At 35.7% G+C, this 23,836-nt stretch overlaps 1 protein-coding gene across 2 annotated transcripts; it reads left to right on the forward strand.

Moving 5' to 3' along the window:
- The first annotated feature begins 503 nt into the window (after window positions 1-503).
- LOC111514537 (uncharacterized) lies at window positions 504-23,836 on the forward strand. 2 transcript variants are annotated; one of them, XM_023170792.2, is made up of 3 exons: window positions 504-667; window positions 3,471-3,659; window positions 23,392-23,836. In XM_023170792.2, exons 1-3 carry the CDS (start codon window positions 593-595, stop codon window positions 23,533-23,535), a joined length of 408 nt encoding a protein of 135 aa, XP_023026560.1. In that variant the 5' UTR covers window positions 504-592; the 3' UTR covers window positions 23,536-23,836. The 2 variants fall into 2 exon arrangements, with proteins under 2 accessions (XP_023026560.1, XP_074038518.1); XM_074182417.1 differs by lacking the exon at window positions 504-667 and adding an exon at window positions 974-1,099.

Raw genomic sequence — 23,836 nt, forward strand, 5'->3', positions numbered from 1 at the left:
TTTGTTATTAGACCATCTAACAATTTGGGAAATTAAGATTGATTGTTGGGTTGATTATAATCTTTTTTGAAGACTGTATCAAGGAGAGATACAAAGGTACGTATAGATATTAGAATATTTACCAAAAAAAACCGTTGCATGAGTATCGTCCAGGATGCTTATGCAACGTTTTTTTTTGAGAAAAATTAAAATTCAACTTATTTTTGAATAGAGTAGTTGGTAAAAACAGCAAGAATTCTGAAAATCATTGTTTTGGATTCTGTTGCGCCAAAGACCCCCAATCAGTCTTCTTTTTCTCTCATTTTCCTTTTACCTAGTTTGAACCTTACAATATTCATATTCAAAAATAGACCATCCTGTATATTTTCTTCCGAAATTCCACCATATCTTCGACGCTTGCGGACGCCTATGACGCATTCACGTGTTGAGACCTTGAATTTCTGGAGCAGTTTACCTTAAATTTATTTCATTAACCGTAAATTCTTAATCACCCACGGATTGATCGTTTATAGCCCGTATCGATTTAATTCTGGAAGCTGTGGTGTTAGGTTCGATCTAGATTGTTTTGCCTGAATCAGTTTCGAGGGTTATAATGGTCGTATTAGATGTTTCGAGAAATGAGTTCGGTACGAACCGGGAATCACTTGAGATTGACACTAGTCTACAGGTGAGATGTATGGAATACTTGTTAATGCTATAATTTGAAATATTAAATTCAAAGCAGTTATTTTGCAAAGAGCTACCCTTCAAACCGTTTTTCTAAGCATTGTACTGTTCTCTTGAAAGAACCGAAAAGTCTGCTGCCGTCTTTAGTTCTCAGGAGCGATTAATTTTTGGAAGATTCCCACTTTTTTGTACATATAAAGATGGAGAAGTAGAAAGCCAAAAACTTTCTTTGTTAAAGAATGTACCCCTTTCAATTTAAACAAGATTCCTATGGCTGGGATTAAATTAGATGTGCGGATGAACATTGTTACGTACTGTCATCAATGACATGAGTAGATTTTACTCTGTCGCGACAAAAAGTCATAATTCTAGAATTGAATTCACTGCTTCACATTGTAATGTTATTTGGATTTGTGCTGAAGAGGCAATAAAGGTGAGTGTCTTATTCCGAAACATTGAATGTCCATCATATTGAGGATGACAGTGTTCCATAAAGTGGAATTATACCTCTTTCATATTCTTTATTGTGTAGTTTTTGCTGCACCAATCTGTAATTTCAACAGAACTTTGAGCATATAGATTTATTCGGTTTGTATTCACATGTTTTAGCCTATCATTGATGAAAAGCAGGAACATCAGAGGTCCCTAGATGGATCCCTGAGGGACTCCATTGGAATGATGGCATCAAAAACTGAATAACGAAAGAAAAGGGAAAAATTAATTATTCAAAGAATGTAAACCCTTACAGCAGAAAATTAGTATGTTGAAGTTATTTTTCGGGTTTGTTGGCCATGGGCTTGATGTTTTTATGCCTGGTGTTTCGTCTACTAAGGCGGTATACATTATCGAAGGCGGTAAAGGAATGTATACAGTGCTCTGATTATCTTCACAGCAGAAGTACGTGCAACACTGAGAGAGAGAGAGACACTGATGCAAAAATTTGCTGAGGTGTGTACAGTTTTCTGGTTCAGAACAGTGTTCTAAGATTTTGAAAAGCAGCCTATGTAACTCCGGCGACATGATTGTGCCAAGACATATTGGTGTCCATCTTAATCGGCAATAAACTTATCGAAGCAGAAAATGGAATTGTCTGCCCTGACATTAATATATCCGGTTCGGAAACATTTATCTTCTTGGAGATAACCGAGCCTGGGTTTTTGTGGCATTGAATTGAATCTAGTTTCCTTCACCACAATTCGAAATCATCTCTACATCCTCAATAAGATATGCAACCTCCTGCTGCCGGTGAAGATGTGCATCCGCAGCCGATGTCCTGGAATCCAAATGGAATGACGAGACAAGCAATATATTAGATTCTTGGTTTTTTCCAATAAGTCGTTAATGTACGATAAAAAGAAGGTTGGAGACAATATGGATCCCTGGAGAACACCAGCGTTGATAGTAAAAGTATTCGAGAGATATCCATCTACGGCCACTTGCAGGGAACTTTCTTTCAGGAAGCTGAAAAGCCATATACAAAAATGATCTGACAAGCCATAGCATCGAAGTTTGGCCAGCAAAACCTCATGACACATACGGTCAAAGGCCATAGAGATATCAAGCGCAACAGCTGCTGACTCTCCATATTTCAGCTCTGTTACGCCAGCAACGCAAAGTACGGAAATCGCATTTACAAAATGCCAAAACAAAGAGTTTCAATTTATTATTGCTACACCTACTTCCTTAATTATAGAAAATAATTTCAAGTCATCCGCAAAGCATAACCGCTCACAAGCAAAATTTTCACATAAGTCATTAATAAACAATAAAAACAAAAGAGGACCTAGGTTGGAGCCCTGCGGCACACCAGAAGAAACTCTATATGTTCTAGATTTATAACCGTTATAGGACACGAATTGTTTTCTACATGTCAGATAGGATTGCATTAGCTGAGAGACAGTATTCGAAAAATTGAAACTCATCAGTTTATTGAGCAAGATACCATGATCAATTTTATCAAATGCTTTAGAGAAAGCCGTGTATATAACATCAACTTGGCCATTATTATCTAATGCTTCAGAAATAAATTGAGTAAATGACTAGATTTGTAACAGGAGAACGCTTAGTAACAAATCCATGTTGATGTTGAGATAGTTGCCGTTGAACAGAAGCATATATATGCGATTATATAAAATAATCTCAAAAATTTTAGAAAACATACATGAAATAGATATGGGTCTGTAATTCTCTATATATGATTTTTCACCACTTATGTATACAGGACATACTTTAGCTAATTTCCAAATATCTGGGAATATTCCAGATTTAAGACATGAATTAAAAATTCTCGTTAAAGGTTTTGCTAATGCTCCTGCACAATCCTTTAACAAAAATGATGGGATCATATCTGGCCCTGATGTCAGTTTGTCCTTTAGTCTTATAGTTGCAGATATAACCTCATTTTCTTGAATGGGGTAAAAATGAATATAAACATTATTATTCACTGTACCAACTTAGTTCAAAAGTGAGCCAGATTTTGTTCAATACACCTCACTGAAAAAATTACTGAAGGCATCAACAATATCTTGAGGATTCTCGAGTTTGTTTCCTAAGTAAGTTAAGTAAGTTAAGATTAAGAAACACCCTATATATCATTAACGGAGTTTCGAAAGTAATTATACCCGACAGAAAAAAATCTAGTGCCTCTCGGAGGCTGCGATTACACCTTCCCGAGCATCACGGATGAAAAATGACGCTTTCATACATTCGGCAATTTCTCTGTTCAGTGATTCGCTAAATCCCTAATCGTTTCCGAGGCCAGGATGGTCCTCTGTCTCCCGCAAATTAAATCCTATTAATTACAGGAGGAGAGGCGCAAAACCGGAAGATGTTTAGCGGCGGGAATAGTACTATTTCTAGTAGTCCTGGGCCTTTATCATGTCGTGCCGGAGGGATCGACGAGATTATCTGCTCTTTTAGGGGCCGCCCTCATCATGTTCTTCTACCTCCTCTGGCTGTTGTATTCGTCTAATCGGAAGAAGAGGATCCTGAAAGTAAGTCTCAGCTACTCGAAATCGTTGAAATTTAGTCAATAAATTAACATTGAACACGTGGTTGATGAAAATAAATATTAAAAAACTAAAAAACACCCAGAGTTTTAATAATGTAAAATTTATTATCATAAGATAAAGACTTAAAGACAACCATTCGACTATATCGTCAGATTTTTTTAATTTCGTCCAACTTATCCATGACAATTTTTTTTTTGAGGATAATATTTTTTATTAATAAAACAACGATAAAAATAAAATAAAAACAACTATAAAAATTAATTGGCGCTCCGGGGCGACTTCATTGATTCCAGTGGCGCATTTGCTTTTTCAGCTGCAGGAAAACCCGGAAAAACCTGCAGCACCACATCATTTGAAGATCTTGATCTTCCTGTCTCTTATAAAACAAAATGTAGGGTGTCTCCAGAGGCATGATAAATAAAAAAATAACTTATCGAAAAGTGACAACCTGAAAACACCTTGAAATTGAAAGAAAACACTTTAAAAAACACATTAAAAATATTACCAAAAAGCACTGCTATAATATAATATAATACTGCCTGTTTTATACACAATTAACACATATTATCAAGAAACACTAAATCGATTTACCGAAATATTTTTCAGTCCCGGTCCGTCACGGCATCCCGTCCGAATAATTAAATAAAGAACAAACGCAGTCGTACACTAACGGAGACCAACTGGAGGCTAGCCTCCTCTGACGCTATTAGTCCAGTCATTATAGTAAGTTCACCTCGGAATTCGAGATACCCAGCTGTAAGTCTGTAAATACTTGTATATTGACACCCTAAAAGTTATCTCGAAACCTACATATGGTAGGGTGTGAGCAACTATTAAATTTCAAGGTCAAAGGTCACAAAATCGGTTTTTTGCGCTTTTTTTGGAAATTTCTCATTTCCTATGGGTTTTTTGCTATTTGTATTTATTATCAATATTGTAGAATACAAAATTCTCTACAAATTTTGTTTAAAAAATTTTTATATACGGTGAACCGTTTTCGAGATAGAGGGCGGAGAGCACGCGGTCACAGCATCACTTCAGGTCAACCGGTGCCTCCGGTCGAAAACGCGCCATATATAGTTGATGAACTATCGATAAATCAATGATTATAAATATTTGTCAATTTTTATTAACTATTATATTATGAATTGAAAGGGTTATATATATATTTTTTTTTATATATTATATTTTATCATTTTCTTCATGCATTAAATCTATATCTATTCAATAATACTGATAACCGTTTACTAAAATAAAAAAATAATTAAGAGAAAAACTTAAATCATAATATAATTACATTCCCATTTACACTTATGACATTTTAAATAGAAAATAATTTAGTGCCTCTTTAAAATCTGTAAATTTTAATAAGGGAAAAAAATCATTTTTAAAAGTTTTTGAGAAACTGACAAATTTGGATGAACTAGCTGCAGCATTTGAGGAAGAAAATTGTTCGGCCCAGAGATTATTAGAGAGTGGAACTCAAACCTTATTGGCAGTCTATAATGCTCCGAAATCTGTGAAAAGTCTCGATCATCTTCGTTATATGCATTACGTCAAGTCTACAAAACTTAATAAACCTGTGCAGCTTTCAAATATTCCACCAACAAGTGCAGCTGCTCATCAACATTTCAACCGTGTATATTATCAAGTTCAAACTTGGTTAGGACATGATTTGGAACCCCAGGTATGGGGTTGGGCAATGCGAAACGATTTTCTGGAGCCTATCATGACAATTCTACCACCTGCTCCAGAAGATTTGCTAAATACAATTTTCTGCAACTGCAAGAGTGGTTGTGGTTCGCGATGCGGATGCAGGAAAGCGGGTTTGCAATGCTCTTTAGCTTGTGGCCAATGTAATGGGCAAGCTTGTCTCAATGCTCTACCATATCAGAGCGATATTAACGAAGATGGAACCTTTGACCCCGAAATCATGGAAGAACTTGAGACAAATGTCGTTGAAGACGATAATGAAGACCAGTTTGAAATTTACCAGCAGCCACAAGACGACGATGAAGAGGAAGAAGATGATTGGAATTATAAATTGAATGTATAAATTGTTCAATAAAAATAAATGTATTCAATGATATTTTTTAATAAAAATATTAATTCATAATTTGTTTGTTTTTTTTTTCATCATGTAAGAAGTTATAAATATTAATTAGGTTAAAATTCAAATATAATTCCTATATTTTCATTAACAATTCTGCAATTACATGGGCAGGTAAGTGTTGTTAAATAAATTAATACTGAATAAAAAGTGGATAAGTTAGGAAAAAAATGATAAAATATAATATAATAGTTAATAAAAATTGACAAATATTTATAATCATTGATTCATCGATAGTTCATCAACTATATATGGCGCGTTTTCGACCGGAGGCACCGGTTGACCTGAAGTGATGCTGTGATCGCGCGCTCTCCGCCCTCTATCTCGAAAACGGTTCACCGTATAAAAAAATTTATCAAACAAAATTTGTAGAGAATTTTGTATTCTACAATATTGATAATAAATACAAGTAGCAAAAAACCCATAGGAAATGAGATATTTCCAAAAAAAGCGCAAAAAACCTATTTTTGTGACCTTTGACCTTGAAATTTAATAGTTGCTTACACCCTACTATATGTAGGTTTTGAGACAACTTTTAAGGTGTCAATATACAAGTATTTACAGACTTACAGCTGGGTATCTCGAATTCCGAGATTCTTACCTAATTTAAGCTTAAATGACTGGATTATATAATTTCTGCAACTGAAATTACAAATCGGGACGTATGTCGCTGGTTGGATCGGTCTCGTGGAGCCTGTGTTTTTTAAAACAGTCGGAGGCTTGGCTCCCTTGCAACGTAAGGCATTTATTATTTCGGGTTGATGGTTTATTCGTTACTCGTTCATGGGCGGTGTGTTTGAGTTTTGTTGATGCAGGATACAGTGTGGTACGTACTACGTAGTGAGTGATAGTGGTTTTTCGGGAATATTATGTATTTATATTGAAAATTAATGGTAAAGTAATGATACCCAAGCATTTATAGAAAAAAATAATCATAATTATTTGTCAATATCTTTTAATTTATTGCGATGAATAGCCTCAAATTTTATGGGGAGGCTAAGCCTCCCTGCCTCCTCTGACGAGCCGCCGCTGGCTAGTTCATGTTCATAGGCCCTGTTGGAAATTCTTCTATTGGTCTGGCTGAAAAAATATTGAAACTATAAAGAATTTGAATACCAAATTAAAAGATAAAACGGATGCTACCAAAAAGTCAAATGTGATTTATAACATTCCTTGTAACAATTGTAATTTGGATTATATTGGAACAACATCTAGAATTCTTAAAGATAGAATAACTTCACAACAAAGTGATATAAAGGTTAATGAGAAATCATGTGCATTAGCGCAACATTCTATAGAAACAGGACATAAACCAAATTACTCTAAAATCAAAGTTTTACATACAGAAAAAAATATTTCCTGATGCTTTTTTCTTAAAATGGTTGAAATTAAGAAGTCTTCTGATTGTATGAATAAGAAATCTGATATTGATAATCTCAGCAGTATATACAGTAACTTATTGAAACTACACCAAAAAACAATGATAATAATGAAAATTGTATCAATCAACACTGCCTTCAGAGTCAAAGATTATCAAATCATCATGCCCATTGAAAAATGACATTTATGTGAAGGTATGACATTTGTCAAACCAAAAAATCCATCAATGTTTAACTTTCTTTCGTCGATTTATATGCTCAATTCATTGATTTTTAGTCATTTTTACTGTAAGTATGATTTGTAATGTTATTCATTGGCAAAAAAATCCACAACTCACTAAATTATAGGCCCTGAAGAAACCTTCCATTAGAAGCGAAAGTTTGGCAAAGTAAAGCAGATATTTGATTTTTGATTTTTTAACTGAGAGACCCCGTTAATCCATTTTACTATATATATAAAGGTTGGGTCAACAAGATTTCCATTGCGTCATTGTCAAGTTATTCCAGAAAAACCTATTTTGCAGATACATTTTTTTTAATTCACCACTCGCATGTCTACAGCAATTAAGCGGATTTTTTTTAGAAATAGTTAGTCAACATCACTATGATACTTTCTGGGATATCAACTTTCGGAAAAAATATATAGGGTGCTCGGTAAAACGTGTCAATTTTCATTCCTTTTCAAAGAGACATAATTCAACTTTTTCAAATAGAACACCCTGTATTTTTTCATTTGTATGAAATGTTTCAACATTTCACTAAATTTTTTATCAGAGGTATACTTTGGTTGGCCGTGCTCGGCTGAATCACCCAGTATGCGAGAAAATAATTTCCAAAGATATTATTTATCGATATGATTGCAAAAAAAATGAGCAGTTCAAAAAATTGTTTCCTCTGATAGCAAAAGACCGAGGGAATCTTGTTGACTCACCCTGTATAAATTGGTGACAGTATAAATCATACAGCAAAAAGAGCAGGATCAACTGATCAGTTTCGACGTGGAAAGCCTCTACACCAACGTTCCTGTCGAAGAAGCACTTCAAATCATACAGAAGAAATTATCCGAAGATGAGGACATGAAAGATAGAACAAACTTACCGATACAAGTATTATGGAATTACTAGGATGGTGTGTACGAAACTGCTACTTTCAACTGAAGAACGAATTCTTTACGCAAGATGAGGGACTGCCAATGGGATCGCCACTTTCACCTGTCATAGCCAATATATATATGGAGTGGTTTGAAACTCTGGCCATTGAAGAAGCCCACAAGAAACCTCGAGTCTGGTTGAGATACGTAGACGACACCTTCATAATATAGAACCATGGGAATGCAGAACTAGACACTTTCCTGAAGCACATCAACAAAGTAAGTCCTTCCATCACTTTCACAATGGAGAAGGAAGTCCACAACGAATTATCTTTCTTAGACGTATTGGTGAAGAGGACCGACACTAAATGGGAAACATCTGTATATCGAAAACCCACACACACAGCACTGAACCAGACATCCAACCACCATCAATCGACTAGATCGTGCTTTTGGGCTCTGTAATACGAAGGAAGGTCTCGAAAAGGAACTAGGCATCATCAAAAATGACCTACAACGAAATGGTTACTCCAGAGCGATGGTAGAACAGGCCTTAGCTAGAAGACAGCAAGAACTCCACAAGGAAGAGAAGCCGCCACAACCAGTACTTGTACTTCCCTACATCACAGGATTATCAGAAAGGATAAGAAGGATTGGGTTCAAGTATAACATCAGGACCTGCTTCAGATCTGGGAACACTATCTGTAGCAGTCTTACAAAAACCAGGCCACCAAACGCGGACTGCGATTCCAAGAATTGCATTTACTGGGTACCCTGCGGGTGCGGAGAATCATACATCGGTGAAACTAATAGTCCATTGAAAGTTCGCATTGCTGGGCACAAGAAACCAACAAATCCGGAATAGAAGGGCATGTTTGAACTCATCAACATAACATCAAGTGGGCTCAAGCTGAAATCATTCACAAAGAGGAACACTGGTTTAGGAGAAAATTCAAGGAAGCCCCGTATATGTTGTCCAACAACGCATTTAGTCAAGCTAGCGTAAAGATACGTAACATATGGACACCTCTAATCAAGCGAAAAACGACCAATTTCCGCCAAACGGTCATCTCCCGCCAAAACCAATGAAGCGGAAAGAGGGAAAGCACACGAATGACCTATAAATAGTCAGATCTCGGAGGAATAAGTCTAGTTATCACCCGAAACGTCGTGACATAACTTGGTTTGAAATCTTTTAATTTTTATTTTTCATTTTTATTAATAATAATAATTTTTAATTTTTATTTTTTTCAGCTTTCATTAATATTTCAATTTTTATTTGTTTGGTTGTTGCTTGTATGTTATTTCTTTGTAATTTCAGTTTTTCGTTTAATGAAATTGTTATTTTTGGTTAATCTTATTAATTGTTTTTTCAGGGTTTTCAAATCAATTTATATTATATTAGTATTAGACAATGGAAGTCCGAACTGATGAAATACACCACGAAACATTGTCAACCACCTTCAAAAAAAAGCAAGAAGTGTCTTCAAAAAATATAACTCTCGATATATTTTCGAAAAAATTTATCTTTGTTCGGAAAATCATTTTACGAGTGCGAAGACTCGACGCGGGTCACTATGAATAGTCGGGAATACAAAGTAATTGAAATATTGCGGGTGCAGAATCTCGTACGCCGAGAATTCCAATAGCCCCGAGGACCGCAGGATAAATGAAGCCACGGGGGAAATTCGCAACGTATATCCTGCGTTTGATGTGGGACGTCTTGCATTATTGCCGATATTGATGAAAAATTGCCATTCACGGCATCCTTAGCGATGCCAATACCAGACTTTGGATAAAAATAACCACACTCACCTTTTTTACAACTCAATTTTTTGGATTGGTATAGGTCTGAGCCCTTTACAGATTCTGAATTTGTATGGGTGTACTGATTTCTCGATACAAAGTAGGCGATAGATTCTGCTGTGAAGTATTCAATTGCCCACTATTCTATAGCGAATTAATTCATGTATGATCGAAGGACTGAATCAGCGTTATCAATCACGTAGCCAACATGCACCCACCGGTAATATAAGGGCATGGAGAAACAGTGATGAAAAGATAATTTTGTTTCATGGTCGCGCTTTTTTCTCCCGCGGCTGACACTCAAGTTGGAATATTTAAAAATCTTTTCTTATTGCACATCTACAACATAAAACGAACATACATACAAAATTTCAGCCTCCGAAAATATAGCGGTACGGAGAAATAGTGATGGAAAGGTAATTTTCATATGTAGACCCCCCTTTTTCATCCTCAGTGTGGGTGCTCCAGTTGGAATATTCAGAAATCCTTTTTTATTGCACATCTATAACATAAAACGAACATACATACAAAATTTCAGTCGCCAAAAATATAACGGTACGAAAAAACATTGATGAAAAGGTAATTTTCATATGTAGACGCCCCCTTTTCATCCTCAGTGTGGGTTCTCTAGGTGGAATATTCAGAAATCCTTTCTTATTGCCCATCTACAACATAAAATGAATATACGTATAAAATTTCAGCCTCCGAAAATATAGCGGTACGGAGAAATAGTGATGGAAAGGTAATTTTCATATGTAGACCCCCCTTTTTCATCCTCAGTGTGGGTGCTCCAGTTGGAATATTCAGAAATCCTTTTTCATTGCACATCTACAACATAAAACGAACATACATACAAAATTTCAGTCGCCAAAAATATAACGGTACGGAAAAACATTGATGAAAAGGTAATTTTCATATGTAGACGCCCCCTTTTCATCCTCAGTGTGGGTTCTCTAGGTGGAATATTCAGAAATCCTTTCTTATTGCCCATCTACAACATAAAATGAATATACGTATAAAATTTCAGCCTCCGAAAATATAGCGGTACGGAGAAATAGTGATGGAAAGGTAATTTTCATATGTAGACCCCCCTTTTTCATCCTCAGTGTGGATGCTCCAGTTGGAATATTCAGAAATCCTTTTTTATTGCACATCTACAACATAAAACGAACATACATACAAAATTTCAGCCTCCGAAAATATAGTGGTACGGAGAAATAGTGATGAAAAGGTAATTTTCATATGTAGACGCCCCCTTTTCATCCTCAGTGTGGGTGCTCCAGTTGGAATATTCGCAAATCCTTTCTTATTGGACATCTACAACATAAAACAAACATACATACAAAATTTCAGCCTCCGAAAATATAGCGGTACGGAGAAATAGTGATGAAAAGTAATTTTCATATGTAGACGCCCCCTTTTCATCCTCAGTGTGGGTTCTCTAGGTGGAATATTCAGAAATCCTTTCTTATTGCCCATCTACAACACAAAATGAACATACGTATAAAATTTCAGCCTCCGAAAATATAGCGGTAAGGAGAAATAGTGATGAAAAGGTAATTTTCATATGTAGACCTCCCTTTTTCATCCTCAGTGTGGGTGCTCCAGTTGGAATATTCAGAAATCCTTTTTTATTGCACATCTACAACATAAAACGAACATACATACAAAATTTCAGTCGCCAAAAATATAACGGTACGGAAAAACATTGATGAAAAGGTAATTTTCATATGTAGATGCCCCCTTTTTCATCCTCAGTGTGGGTGCTCCAGTTGGAATATTCAGAAATCCTTTTTTATTGCACTTCTACAACATAAAACGAACATACATACAAAATTTCAGTCGCCAAAAATATAACGGTACGGAAAAACATTGATGAAAAGGTAATTTTCATATGTAGACGCCCCCTTTTCATCCTCAGTGTGGGTTCTCTAGGTGGAATATTCAGAAATCCTTTCTTATTGCCCATCTACAACGCAAAATGAACATACGTATAAAATTTCAGCCTCCGAAAATATAGCGGTAAGGAGAAATAGTGATGGAAAGGTAATTTTCATATGTAGACCCCCCTTTTTCATCCGCAGTGTGGGTGCTCCAGTTGGAATATTCAGAAATCCTTTTTCATTGCACATCTACAACATAAAACGAACATACATACAAAATTTCAGTCGCCAAAAATATAACGGTACGGAAAAACATTGATGAAAAGGTAATTTTCATATGTAGACGCCCCCTTTTCATCCTCAGTGTGGGTTCTCTAGGTGGAATATTCAGAAATCCTTTCTTATTGCCCATCTACAACATAAAACGAACATACATACAAAATTTCAGCCTCCGAAAATATAGTGGTACGGAGAAATAGTGATGAAAAGGTAATTTTCATATGTAGACGCCCCCTTTTCATCCTCAGTGTGGGTGCTCCAGTTGGAATATTCGCAAATCCTTTATTATTGGACATCTACAACATAAAACAAACATACATACAAAATTTCAGCCTCCGAAAATATAGCGGTACGGAGAAATAGTGATGAAAAGTAATTTTCATATGTAGACGCCCCCTTTTCATCCTCAGTGTGGGTTCTCTAGGTGGAATATTCAGAAATCCTTTCTTATTGCCCATCTACAACACAAAATGAACATACGTATAAAATTTCAGCCTCCGAAAATATAGCGGTAAGGAGAAATAGTGATGAAAAGGTAATTTTCATATGTAGACCTCCCTTTTTCATCCTCAGTGTGGGTGCTCCAGTTGGAATATTCAGAAATCCTTTTTTATTGCACATCTACAACATAAAACGAACATACATACAAAATTTCAGTCGCCAAAAATATAACGGTACGGAAAAACATTGATGAAAAGGTAATTTTCATATGCAGATGCCCCCTTTTTCATCCTCAGTGTGGGTGCTCCAGTTGGAATATTCAGAAATCCTTTTTTATTGCACATCTACAACATAAAACGAACATACATACAAAATTTCAGTCGCCAAAAATATAACGGTACGGAAAAACATTGATGAAAAGGTAATTTTCATATGTGGACGCCCCCTTTTCATCCTCAGTGTGGGTTCTCTAGGTGGAATATTCAGAAATCCTTTCTTATTGCCCATCTACAACATAAAATGAATATACGTATAAAATTTCAGCCTCCGAAAATATAGCGGTACGGAGAAATAGTGATGGAAAGGTAATTTTCATATGTAGACCCCCCTTTTTCATCCGCAGTGTGGGTGCTCCAGTTGGAATATTCAGAAATCCTTTTTTATTGCACATCTACAACATAAAACGAACATACATACAAAATTTCAGCCTCCGAAAATATAGTGGTACGGAGAAATAGTGATGAAAAGGTAATTTTCATATGTAGACGCCCCCTTTTCATCCTCAGTGTGGGTTCTCTAGGTGGAATATTCAGAAATCCTTTCTTATTGCCCATCTACAAAACAAAATGAACATACGTATAAAATTTCAGCCTCCGAAAATATAGCGGTACGGAGAAATAGTGATGAAAAGGTAATTTTCATATGTAGACCTCCCTTTTTCATCCTCAGTGTGGGTGCTCCAGTTGGAATATTCAGAAATCCTTTTTTATTGCACATCTACAACATAAAACGAACATACATACAAAATTTCAGTCGCCAAAAATATAACGGTACGGAAAAACATTGATGAAAAGGTAATTTTCATATGTAGATGCCCCCTTTTTCATCCTCAGTGTGGGTGCTCCAGTTGGAATATTCGCAAATCCTTTCTTATTGGACATCTACAACATAAAACAAACATACATACAAAATTTCAGCCTCCGAAAATATAGCGGTACGGAGAAATAGTGATGAAAAGGTAATTTTCATATGTACACGCCCCCTTTTCATCCTCAGTGTGGGTGCTCCAGTTGAAATATTTGAGAACTCATTCTTATTACGCATATACAACATAAAATGAACATACGTATAAAATTTCAGCCTCCGAAAATATAGCGGTACGGAGAAATAGTGATGGAAAGGTAATTTTCATATGTAGACCCCCCTTTTTCATCCTCAGTGTGGGTGCTCCAGTTGGAATATTCAGAAATCCTTTTTTATTGCACATCTACAACATAAAACGAACATACATACAAAATTTCAGCCTCCGAAAATATAGTGGTACGGAGAAATAGTGATGAAAAGGTAATTTTCATATGTAGACGCCCCCTTTTCATCCTCAGTGTGGGTGCTCCAGTTGGAATATTCGCAAATCCTTTCTTATTGGACATCTACAACATAAAACAAACATACATACAAAATTTCAGCCTCCGAAAATATAGCGGTACGGAGAAATAGTGATGAAAAGTAATTTTCATATGTAGACGCCCCCTTTTCATCCTCAGTGTGGGTTCTCTAGGTGGAATATTCAGAAATCCTTTCTTATCGCCCATCTACAACACAAAATGAACATACGTATAAAATTTCAGCCTCCGAAAATATAGCGGTACGGAGAAATAGTGATGAAAAGGTAATTTTCATATGTAGACCTCCCTTTTTCATCCTCAGTGTGGGTGCTCCAGTTGGAATATTCAGAAATCCTTTTTTATTGCACATCTACAACATAAAACGAACATACATACAAAATTTCAGTCGCCAAAAATATAACGGTACGGAAAAACATTGATGAAAAGGTAATTTTCATATGTAGATGCCCCCTTTTTCATCCTCAGTGTGGGTGCTCCAGTTGGAATATTCAGAAATCCTTTTTTATTGCACATCTATAACATAAAACGAACATACATACAAAATTTCAGTCGCCAAAAATATAACGGTACGAAAAAACATTGATGAAAAGGTAATTTTCATATGTAGACGCCCCCTTTTCATCCTCAGTGTGGGTTCTCTAGGTGGAATATTCAGAAATCCTTTCTTATTGCCCATCTACAACATAAAATGAATATACGTATAAAATTTCAGCCTCCGAAAATATAGCGGTACGGAGAAATAGTGATGGAAAGGTAATTTTCATATGTAGACCCCCCTTTTTCATCCTCAGTGTGGGTGCTCCAGTTGGAATATTCAGAAATCCTTTTTCATTGCACATCTACAACATAAAACGAACATACATACAAAATTTCAGTCGCCAAAAATATAACGGTACGGAAAAACATTGATGAAAAGGTAATTTTCATATGTAGACGCCCCCTTTTCATCCTCAGTGTGGGTTCTCTAGGTGGAATATTCAGAAATCCTTTCTTATTGCCCATCTTCAACATAAAATGAATATACGTATAAAATTTCAGCCTCCGAAAATATAGCGGTACGGAGAAATAGTGATGGAAAGGTAATTTTCATATGTAGACCCCCCTTTTTCATCCTCAGTGTGGGTGCTCCAGTTGGAATATTCAGAAATCCTTTTTTATTGCACATCTACAACATAAAACGAACATACATACAAAATTTCAGTCGCCAAAAATATAACGGTACGGAAAAACATTGATGAAAAGGTAATTTTCATTAATAGACGCCCCCTTTTCATCCTCAGTGTGGGTTCTCTAGGTGGAATATTCAGAAATCCTTTTTTATTGCCCATCTACAACATAAAATGAACATACGTATAAAATTTCAGCCTCCGAAAATATAGCGGTACGGAGAAATAGTGATGAAAAGGTAATTTTCATATGTAGACCCCCCTTTTTCATCCTCAGTGTGGGTGCTCCAGTTGGAATATTCAGAAATCCTTTTTTATTGCACATCTACAACATAAAACGAACATACATACAAAATTTCAGTCGCCAAAAATATAACGGTACGGAAAAACATTGATGAAAAGGTAATTTTCATTAATAGACGCCCCCTTTTCATCCTCAGTGTGGGTTCTCTAGGTGGAATATTCAGAAATCCTTTTTTATTGCCCATCTACAACATAAAATGAACATACGTATAAAATTTCAGCCTCCGAAAATATAGCGGTACGGAGAAATAGTGATGAAAAGGTAATTTTCATATGTAGACCCCCCTTTTTCATCCTCAGTGTGGGTGCTCCAGTTGGAATATTCAGAAATCCTTTTTTATTGCACATCTACAACACAAAACGAACATACATACAAAATTTCAGTCGCCAAAAATATAACGGTACGGAAAAACATTGATGAAAAGGTAATTTTCACATGTAGATGCCCCCTTTTCATCCTCAGTGTGGGTGCTCCATTTGGAATATTTGGAATGTAAACGTTCCCTTTTATCCGCAGTGGAGCAGCCCCAGTTGGAATATAGTGGATGCGGAGTTTTTCTCTATTCAACCATCTTCGTATCTCTTATGATTTTCTAAATCTTCATTCTTATGTCGACGAAAGCACCGTTAATAACATACATGCAGTCTTTTTTTCATTCATTCTAATATGAACAGTCTTTTGGAATTCAGATTCGCAACCTGGTTATATATAGTCTATGCAATGAACCCTACGGCCTGATTATTTTCTCACTCTCAACTGATTTACACCTGATTTTCCTAAAAATCATAATACCGGAATAGAAATGAATGTTATTATAACGGAAATTTCTCTTGAACATGTTATTGAAAGAGGTTAAGTTATTTGTAAACAAACTATTCGCGTGCATGAAATTTCTTCAATGTACAGGGTGTCTCAGTATTTCTACCAGCTTTTATCAAGCTTCCTCATGGATTTACAAAATATTTTTGTTTACGAATAATCATAAAAGAAAGAAGACTGAATTTGAGGAATATCTAATTATTGTGCTCACTGAACTGACTTCAGGTTAAGTGAGGTCAACGACATGGTTCAATTGCAACAACGGCCATAGAAAAAGCAAATCTACTAGCTGGGCAATTTGCATCCTATTCCACAGTCGATTTTCTGGGAAAGGCACCACTACTATTCCCACATTAGAATCCACAATGCCGAAAATTACTTTTTGACAACGTCAAGTCAGGCGACTTTTCAACCTGTCTTTTTTGGAAGGCTTCAACATCTTGAGCGATTTTTTTATGATGCACTGTTTGGAAACTTTGGTGTAGTAATGAATTTTACTGGAGTTTTTTTCCCAACACCAAATCGTTATTTTCAACACTTCGACACGTGTTTCGATCACCAAGTGATCATCTTCAAAGATGAAGATTAAAACTAGAAACTAATGCGAGCTAACCCTATTTATGCTATATAGGTATCCCATACAGGTAAACCATCCAGGCGTACCAACCATACAGGTATACCAACCTAAATTAATTTTTCAATTTTGCATTATCTATTATTTTACAATATAGGTTTAACTGTTATAGCTGTATATAAAACAATTTTCAGTTATATAAAAATTAATTTCACAATATTGCCTCTCTAAATTTATTTTTGCAATGTGCCCTTATGTAGTAATCAGTAAACCCAACAATATTATTTTAACAAGCTATATAGTATGCTCTTTGGTATAGGTCAGTCATCGTTATTCATAATATTATCGCGTTTACTTATTTCTACACTCTCATAGGCATCTAGTTGCCTGTTGTTGTTAACTTGTCTAACTAATCTTAATGAACTGAAGTCTATGGAATAGTTTTGTTGCAAAATATGATGGGCGACTGCTGATTTTTCAGGTCTTCCATATTTTAAGTGTGCTATGTGTTCCTTATATCTTACTTTAATAGATCTTTTTGTCTGTCCATAATATTTTGCATCGCAGTCCTTACATTCAATTTCGTAAATTCCAGACTTTTCCGAATTATCGACTTTGTATTTTGGACTCCCCAAAAGACTCTGTAGTGTATGCCTTGTTTTAAAAACCACTTTCATACCTAGTTCCTTGAAAATCTTTCCAAAGTTCTTCGTATATTGGTGGTATGGAACTGAGATGTATTTATCTTGGTTTTTGTCCTTTCTGAAAGTCGAGATTTTGTTCATTCTTAACCTAAACTTCTTCTTCCTTATTATGTCATCTACAATACCCCTCGAGAAACCGTTACTGGCTGCTATTTCCTGTATTGTACGTCTTTCTTTTGTGAACCTATCATGTGTTAGAGGGAAAGTTAAAAGACACTAAAACGATCAAATTTGAAATGGAGTGGAGTGATACTATGAGAATCTTCACTCCGAGTCATATTTTCATTTGCTTCATACAGGGTCTTCAAAAAATGCAGATATTTTGATCTCATGAAAAAAGAGTGGAACTCAATTTTTTCAAATGGATCACCCTGTATATCTCAACATTTTTGAGCTCTACATTCAATTTTGGATTAACTTTGTTCAGATAATCTATTTCTATTTTGAACCGTTTTCGAAATAAACTGTTTCAAACGGAAATTGACATGGTTTCCTTGTTCATCACTCGTTTTTGTAAAACAGATTTCGTTTGATGTTTCTCAATAAGTCACAGATGATACAATGAAAAGATAATTATTAAAATACTCCTCCACCATCGAATGAAACTTCTCTTCCAACAATAGTTTTATTAACGCTGAAACATGAACTGAAAATAATAAACCCATAAATTAATGAGTTGATTTAATCGTCAGTGTATTTCAGAATATGTTCAAACACATCTCCACCTCTTCTTAAATAAACATGTAATCTCTTCAAAAGATTGTCATGTGTAGCGCTTCTGATCAAGTCTGGAGTCAAACTATTGAAAGCAGTTGTAACTCTCGATTTCATATCTTCCATTGTTGTTATTGGAGTAGAGTAACCCATATTTTTAATGAAACCCCACACGAAATAATCTAATGGATTACCATCTGGTGTTCTAGGAGGCCAACGAAAAGGTCCATTATTACCAATCCATCTGTCTTCGAAGATTTCGGTTAAAGCTTCGCTGACTGAATGAGAATTATGGGGTGGAGCACCATCCATTTGGTACCATACACGTTCTCTTCCTGGTCTATCATTTAAAATCATTTGAATTCTATTCCTCAGTAAATCTTCATATTTCGATGCATTCAAATTATCATCATAAAACTCGATATAAAAAATTGACTCATTCTTTATGGCACAAAATACATTGAATTGCCATCTTTCTTGAAAACCCCTTTGGCGGACAACATGGGGATTTTCTGGCGCCCAATAATGACTGTTGTGTCTCCATTTTTTGTGAACTTGGCCTCATCTGTCCATATGATATTGTCAAGTAAATGTTCATCCTCTTGAGTCTTGACAAGTAACCATTCAAAGAATTCCACTCTACGAGGTAAATCAGTCTCTTTCAAATGTTGGACACAGTAGAACTTATAGGGATGCCATTTATGCTTATTAAGAATTCGACAAATTGTCACGTAGGGTATACCTATCTCCCTTTCAGCCTCGTGCAGAGAAGCATTTGGAAATGCATGAAAGTATCCCAAAACTGTTATACCATTGTCATCATCATCCACTTTAGTCTTCTTATGAATGATTTTTGGACGGAAGCTTCCATTCAACCTACAGTTTTTTAGTAGTCGATTTATCACATTATTATTCGACTTCGGAAGTTGTGGATATCTTTCATGAAATACTCGGCATGTTCTACTTGTAATTCTATTGCACTCACCATAAATTATTAATAAATTCAAGAAATCTTCATTACTGTAACCTAATCTTGACATTATTCTATTATAATTGGTAGCTATCACAATCAGTCAAAACCACCAACGAAAGTCTGACGTTAAATAATTGGTTTATTAACTATTATTACTGTTGTACGTTAGAGACCAATACCTTAATGTATACAAATTGTAACTTTTTCTAAGGTAGGTACTGAGACAGTTAAAAAACTGGATCAAAACGAAATATTACTTAGTATAAAAAAAATGTTGAATATCCAAAATAAGTGATGAATTCAAAAAAACGAGCAAGAAAACCACGTCAGTTTTAGTTTGAAACAGTTTATCTCGAAAACGGTTCAAAATAGAAATAGTATTATCTGACCAAAGTTAATCTAAAATTGGATGTAGAGCTCAAAAATGTTGAAATATTAGGGTGTTCCATTTGAAAAAATTGAGTTCCACTCATTTTTCCATGAGATCAAAGTATCTGCATTTTTTGAAGACCCTGTATGAGGCAAATGAAAATATGACTCGGAGTGAAGATCCTCACAGTATCATTCCACTCCATTTCAAATTTGATCATTTTAGTGCAAGAGAGTTCAAGATTATCAGCATTTATAAAAGTTCATGTTTGGTAAAAAAAATATCGAAATTAATTTATATCTTCTAAACGGTAATAGATAGGTATAGGAAAAGAGTTTATGAATTTGTTGACAAAGTGATAATGAATCATAATATGATATTATATACGGGGTGTTTCATTTGAAAAATCAAAGAAGCCGCTACTTTATAGTAGAAGCGACAATGCCGCTTCGTCTGAAATATTTTAGGCGTGTAGGTCATATTGATTTATGCATACTGTGGAATTTTCAGGTTGATCCGTTGAATAGTTTGTCAGAAACGGCTAATTAACGCTCATCATGAAAAGCCCTGTATACAGTTATTCATTTAATGAGTGAGGACATGGAGTGTTCGCCCAGATTGACTTTCAGTTACGTAGTTAACTACATATTTTCAACAAGTCTGATGTAATCAGAATATCGAGAAAGTCAAGGTAGGGGTTAATATATACAGAATTTGGAGTACCAATTGTTTAAAGTCGTTTATCCCGAAAACACGTTCTGGTCGAGAATTCTATCAATATATTAATATCTTTGGTTGATAATTTGAAAAATCGAACATTCAAATCTGATGAAAACCGAGGTTTATCGATTTTATAATAACATACTATTCTGTTCTAGAAATAAGGTGAATTTTCATTTTTCCCAAAAATATTTTTATATATATCAATTTCTATTTTGTCCTCTTCAAAGTAGTCCCTCTCATATATAATACACTTCTGCCAGCGTTTTTTTTCGATTCTCAAAGCAGTTCTGATGTGCACTTTTTTGTATGTCTTCGAGCTTTCACAGCGATTCGGTTTAAAACTCCTCAATCGCGAAACGCCGTCCTTTCATGAGTCTCTTCAACCTTGGGAATAGAAAAAAGTCGCAGGGTGTCAAATCAGGTGAATACAGTGGCTGAGGCATGATCATGGTGTTGTTTTTGTATGAATTGCTTTCCCACAACACTGGAAGTTTTCTACGCATTGCTTCTACGCATAACTTCAAGATGATATACTTCTTATCGACCGTACGACTATGTGGCAAGAACTCTTGTTGCACTACGCCACGGTAATCGAAGAAAACAGTGAGCAAAACCTTGACATTGGATCGAACTTGGCCTACTTTTTTTGTCTTTGCTCTCCTCGGCTCTTCCACTGGGACGATTGGACTTTGGTTTTGATGACCCTTTTGAGGAAATTTGGTTCGCCTTTGAGGTCATTCAGCTATTCCAGCAACGGTTTTTTGATCAAAATTCAGCAATTCCGGAACGTGCTTCGCTGTCACACGCTTCATACCCAAAATTTCAGAAAACATTGCATGGCATGAGCCAATCGATATGCCGACATACTCAGCAATTTCTCTAACTCGACAATATGACAATTCTTAATGACAATTTTCTTAATTTTCTCGACATTTTCATCGGTCGTTGATGTGCTGGGGCGTCCAGGGCGAGTGTCGTCATTCCCACCTTCTCGACCTTCTGTGAAGAACTTGTACCATTTGTAAACTTTTTTCTGACTCAGAGTACAATCACTGTATGCCACTGTCAATATTCCGAGTGTTTTTGAGCACCAAATTCCAGTTTTCACACGTAATTCGATGCAAATTCTTCGATTCATTGTGAACATATGTTCGAGACGGGTGTACCAACATAAAAAAATAAGAGAATCGCTAATCGAATGTACGCCGCCTGCGAAATATATTTGAAAATCTATCGCTTTCGATAAAAAATGAAAAGACGTAAAAATAACTGTTGATATTGAAAATTTACATATGCTTTTGCTTCCGTGAAATCTCAGTATGAAAGTCCGGTTATTTCTCATGTTCAGCCTCCCATTTAGTGAGGTTTTTTCCCCCTACGGAGACCTTCCCAACAAAATTACTTTCGCCTGATACAAGAACGTTCTTTCCTTCGTACAAATCCGTTACAGACGTCCTTTTTGATGTGAGGAGTTCAAATTCATTATTGCATTGTCATACATACAATAAATTGGACAATGATTCGTAAAAATGGCTTTGAATGTGGATTTTGCCAGCGGCGTGCGATTAATATTACTGAAGGTACTTTTGGAATACGCAAAACACCTCAAGTTTTTTGAAACTCCAATCAAATCAAATCAAATCAGGTTCATGGCCTTGTTGCGATCTCAAAGTAACTTTTTATTATTATTATTTATTATTACATATAAATAAAGGTTGAGGACAAAGTCCTATGTAAGCCTAAAAACGAAGGATATCAACAAGTTAATACAATGCATGCAAAAAGAAAAGAAAAACAATTAATATATGCATAGAGCCGATTAAGCAAATAAGCAAATGTCTATTTTGTTTTTGAAACTGTTCACTGAGTCGGAATTCATAACATCGTTGGGTAAGTTATTCCATGTCTTGAAAATACGACTCACCAAAAAATATTGTCTCTGCCTCGTTGCGAATTTTTCCTTTTTTAGTTTGAATGTGTGACCACGAAACCGCGAATCATTGTTGAAAACAAAAAGTTCTTTCTGATTAGCATAGTTATACTTAGCTATACGGAAAGATATGATGAGGTCCCCACGGAGTCGACGTTGGTCAAACGCTAGCAGTTGTGCCATCCTCAGTCTTTCGGGATAGGTTGGACGCACTTCACCAAAAGTCATACGTGTGACTCGACGCTGTACATTTTCCAACAAGTCCCTATCGCGCACCAGAACAGGACACCACACTGGACCTGCAAAGCTCCATGATTGGACGAACGTAGGTTTTGTTTTATGGAACTTGAATATGATAGATGGAGGAACGTTTTGCGGATGAGGTATATCAGTGTGTTTACACGTTTGCATGTGGATATTTTATGTTCGGACCAAGTTAAGCCGGTATTAATAGTCACTCCCAAGTCTACATGTGAGGACACTGTTTAGTATCATCGGCATAGAACGACTTGCTGGACTTTATGTGAAGAGCAAGATCACTTGCATAAACAACGAAGAGGAGCGGGCCAAGAACAGATCCCTGGGAAACTCCACTTGTGACTTGTCTGTGCGAAGAAAAAGAGTGACCCACTTTGAACGAGAAAGTTCTATCTGTCATGTAATCATTTTCAGTAACCACTAAGCAGGTTCTATTATGTAAGAACGTTTCCATTTGAAATATTCTTTCCTTACTCATTAAAGGCAGGTGTCTCATTTACATTCATTTCAATCCCTTTTTATTATTGTACTATCAAAGCTACAAATCTCTCGATTTATTGTTACAGGCTCGGGAGCTAGCGATGAAGCGAGAAGTGAGGATAATATTCGACAAGCAGACGATTCCAACAGCTGCACCAGTCTTGGAAAGAGTAACTCCTCAGCTCGAATGTCATCATCAAACCTTAGGAAGATCATACTCCATAGCGTAGTATATTCAGAATGAAGTTATTTGTGTGAAACATTTGAATGAGTGTACAATCTGTCAGGACACGAAAAAGATATTATTGTTGTTTGTTGTGGCGCCAGCTACAGGGATATAGAAAATTTCTTCTATTGTCCGGTGACACTGATGGAGAAATAGAAAATGATTGACTTCAACAATTTGAAATTTGACAAAAAGCGGATCACTTGGTAGAAGCAAATATATTCCTGAAATTTCAAACGCGGAGAAAATATTTCATATAATTTTCATATCTGGCACGTGTGAGAAATATACAATTTTTTCGAATA

The sequence above is a fragment of the Leptinotarsa decemlineata genome, unplaced genomic scaffold, assembly GCF_025532065.1.
Source record: "Leptinotarsa decemlineata unplaced genomic scaffold, Ldec_3_MD MMD2_tig00026328_RagTag_RagTag, whole genome shotgun sequence".
NCBI classification, from domain to species: Eukaryota; Metazoa; Arthropoda; class Insecta; order Coleoptera; family Chrysomelidae; genus Leptinotarsa; species Leptinotarsa decemlineata.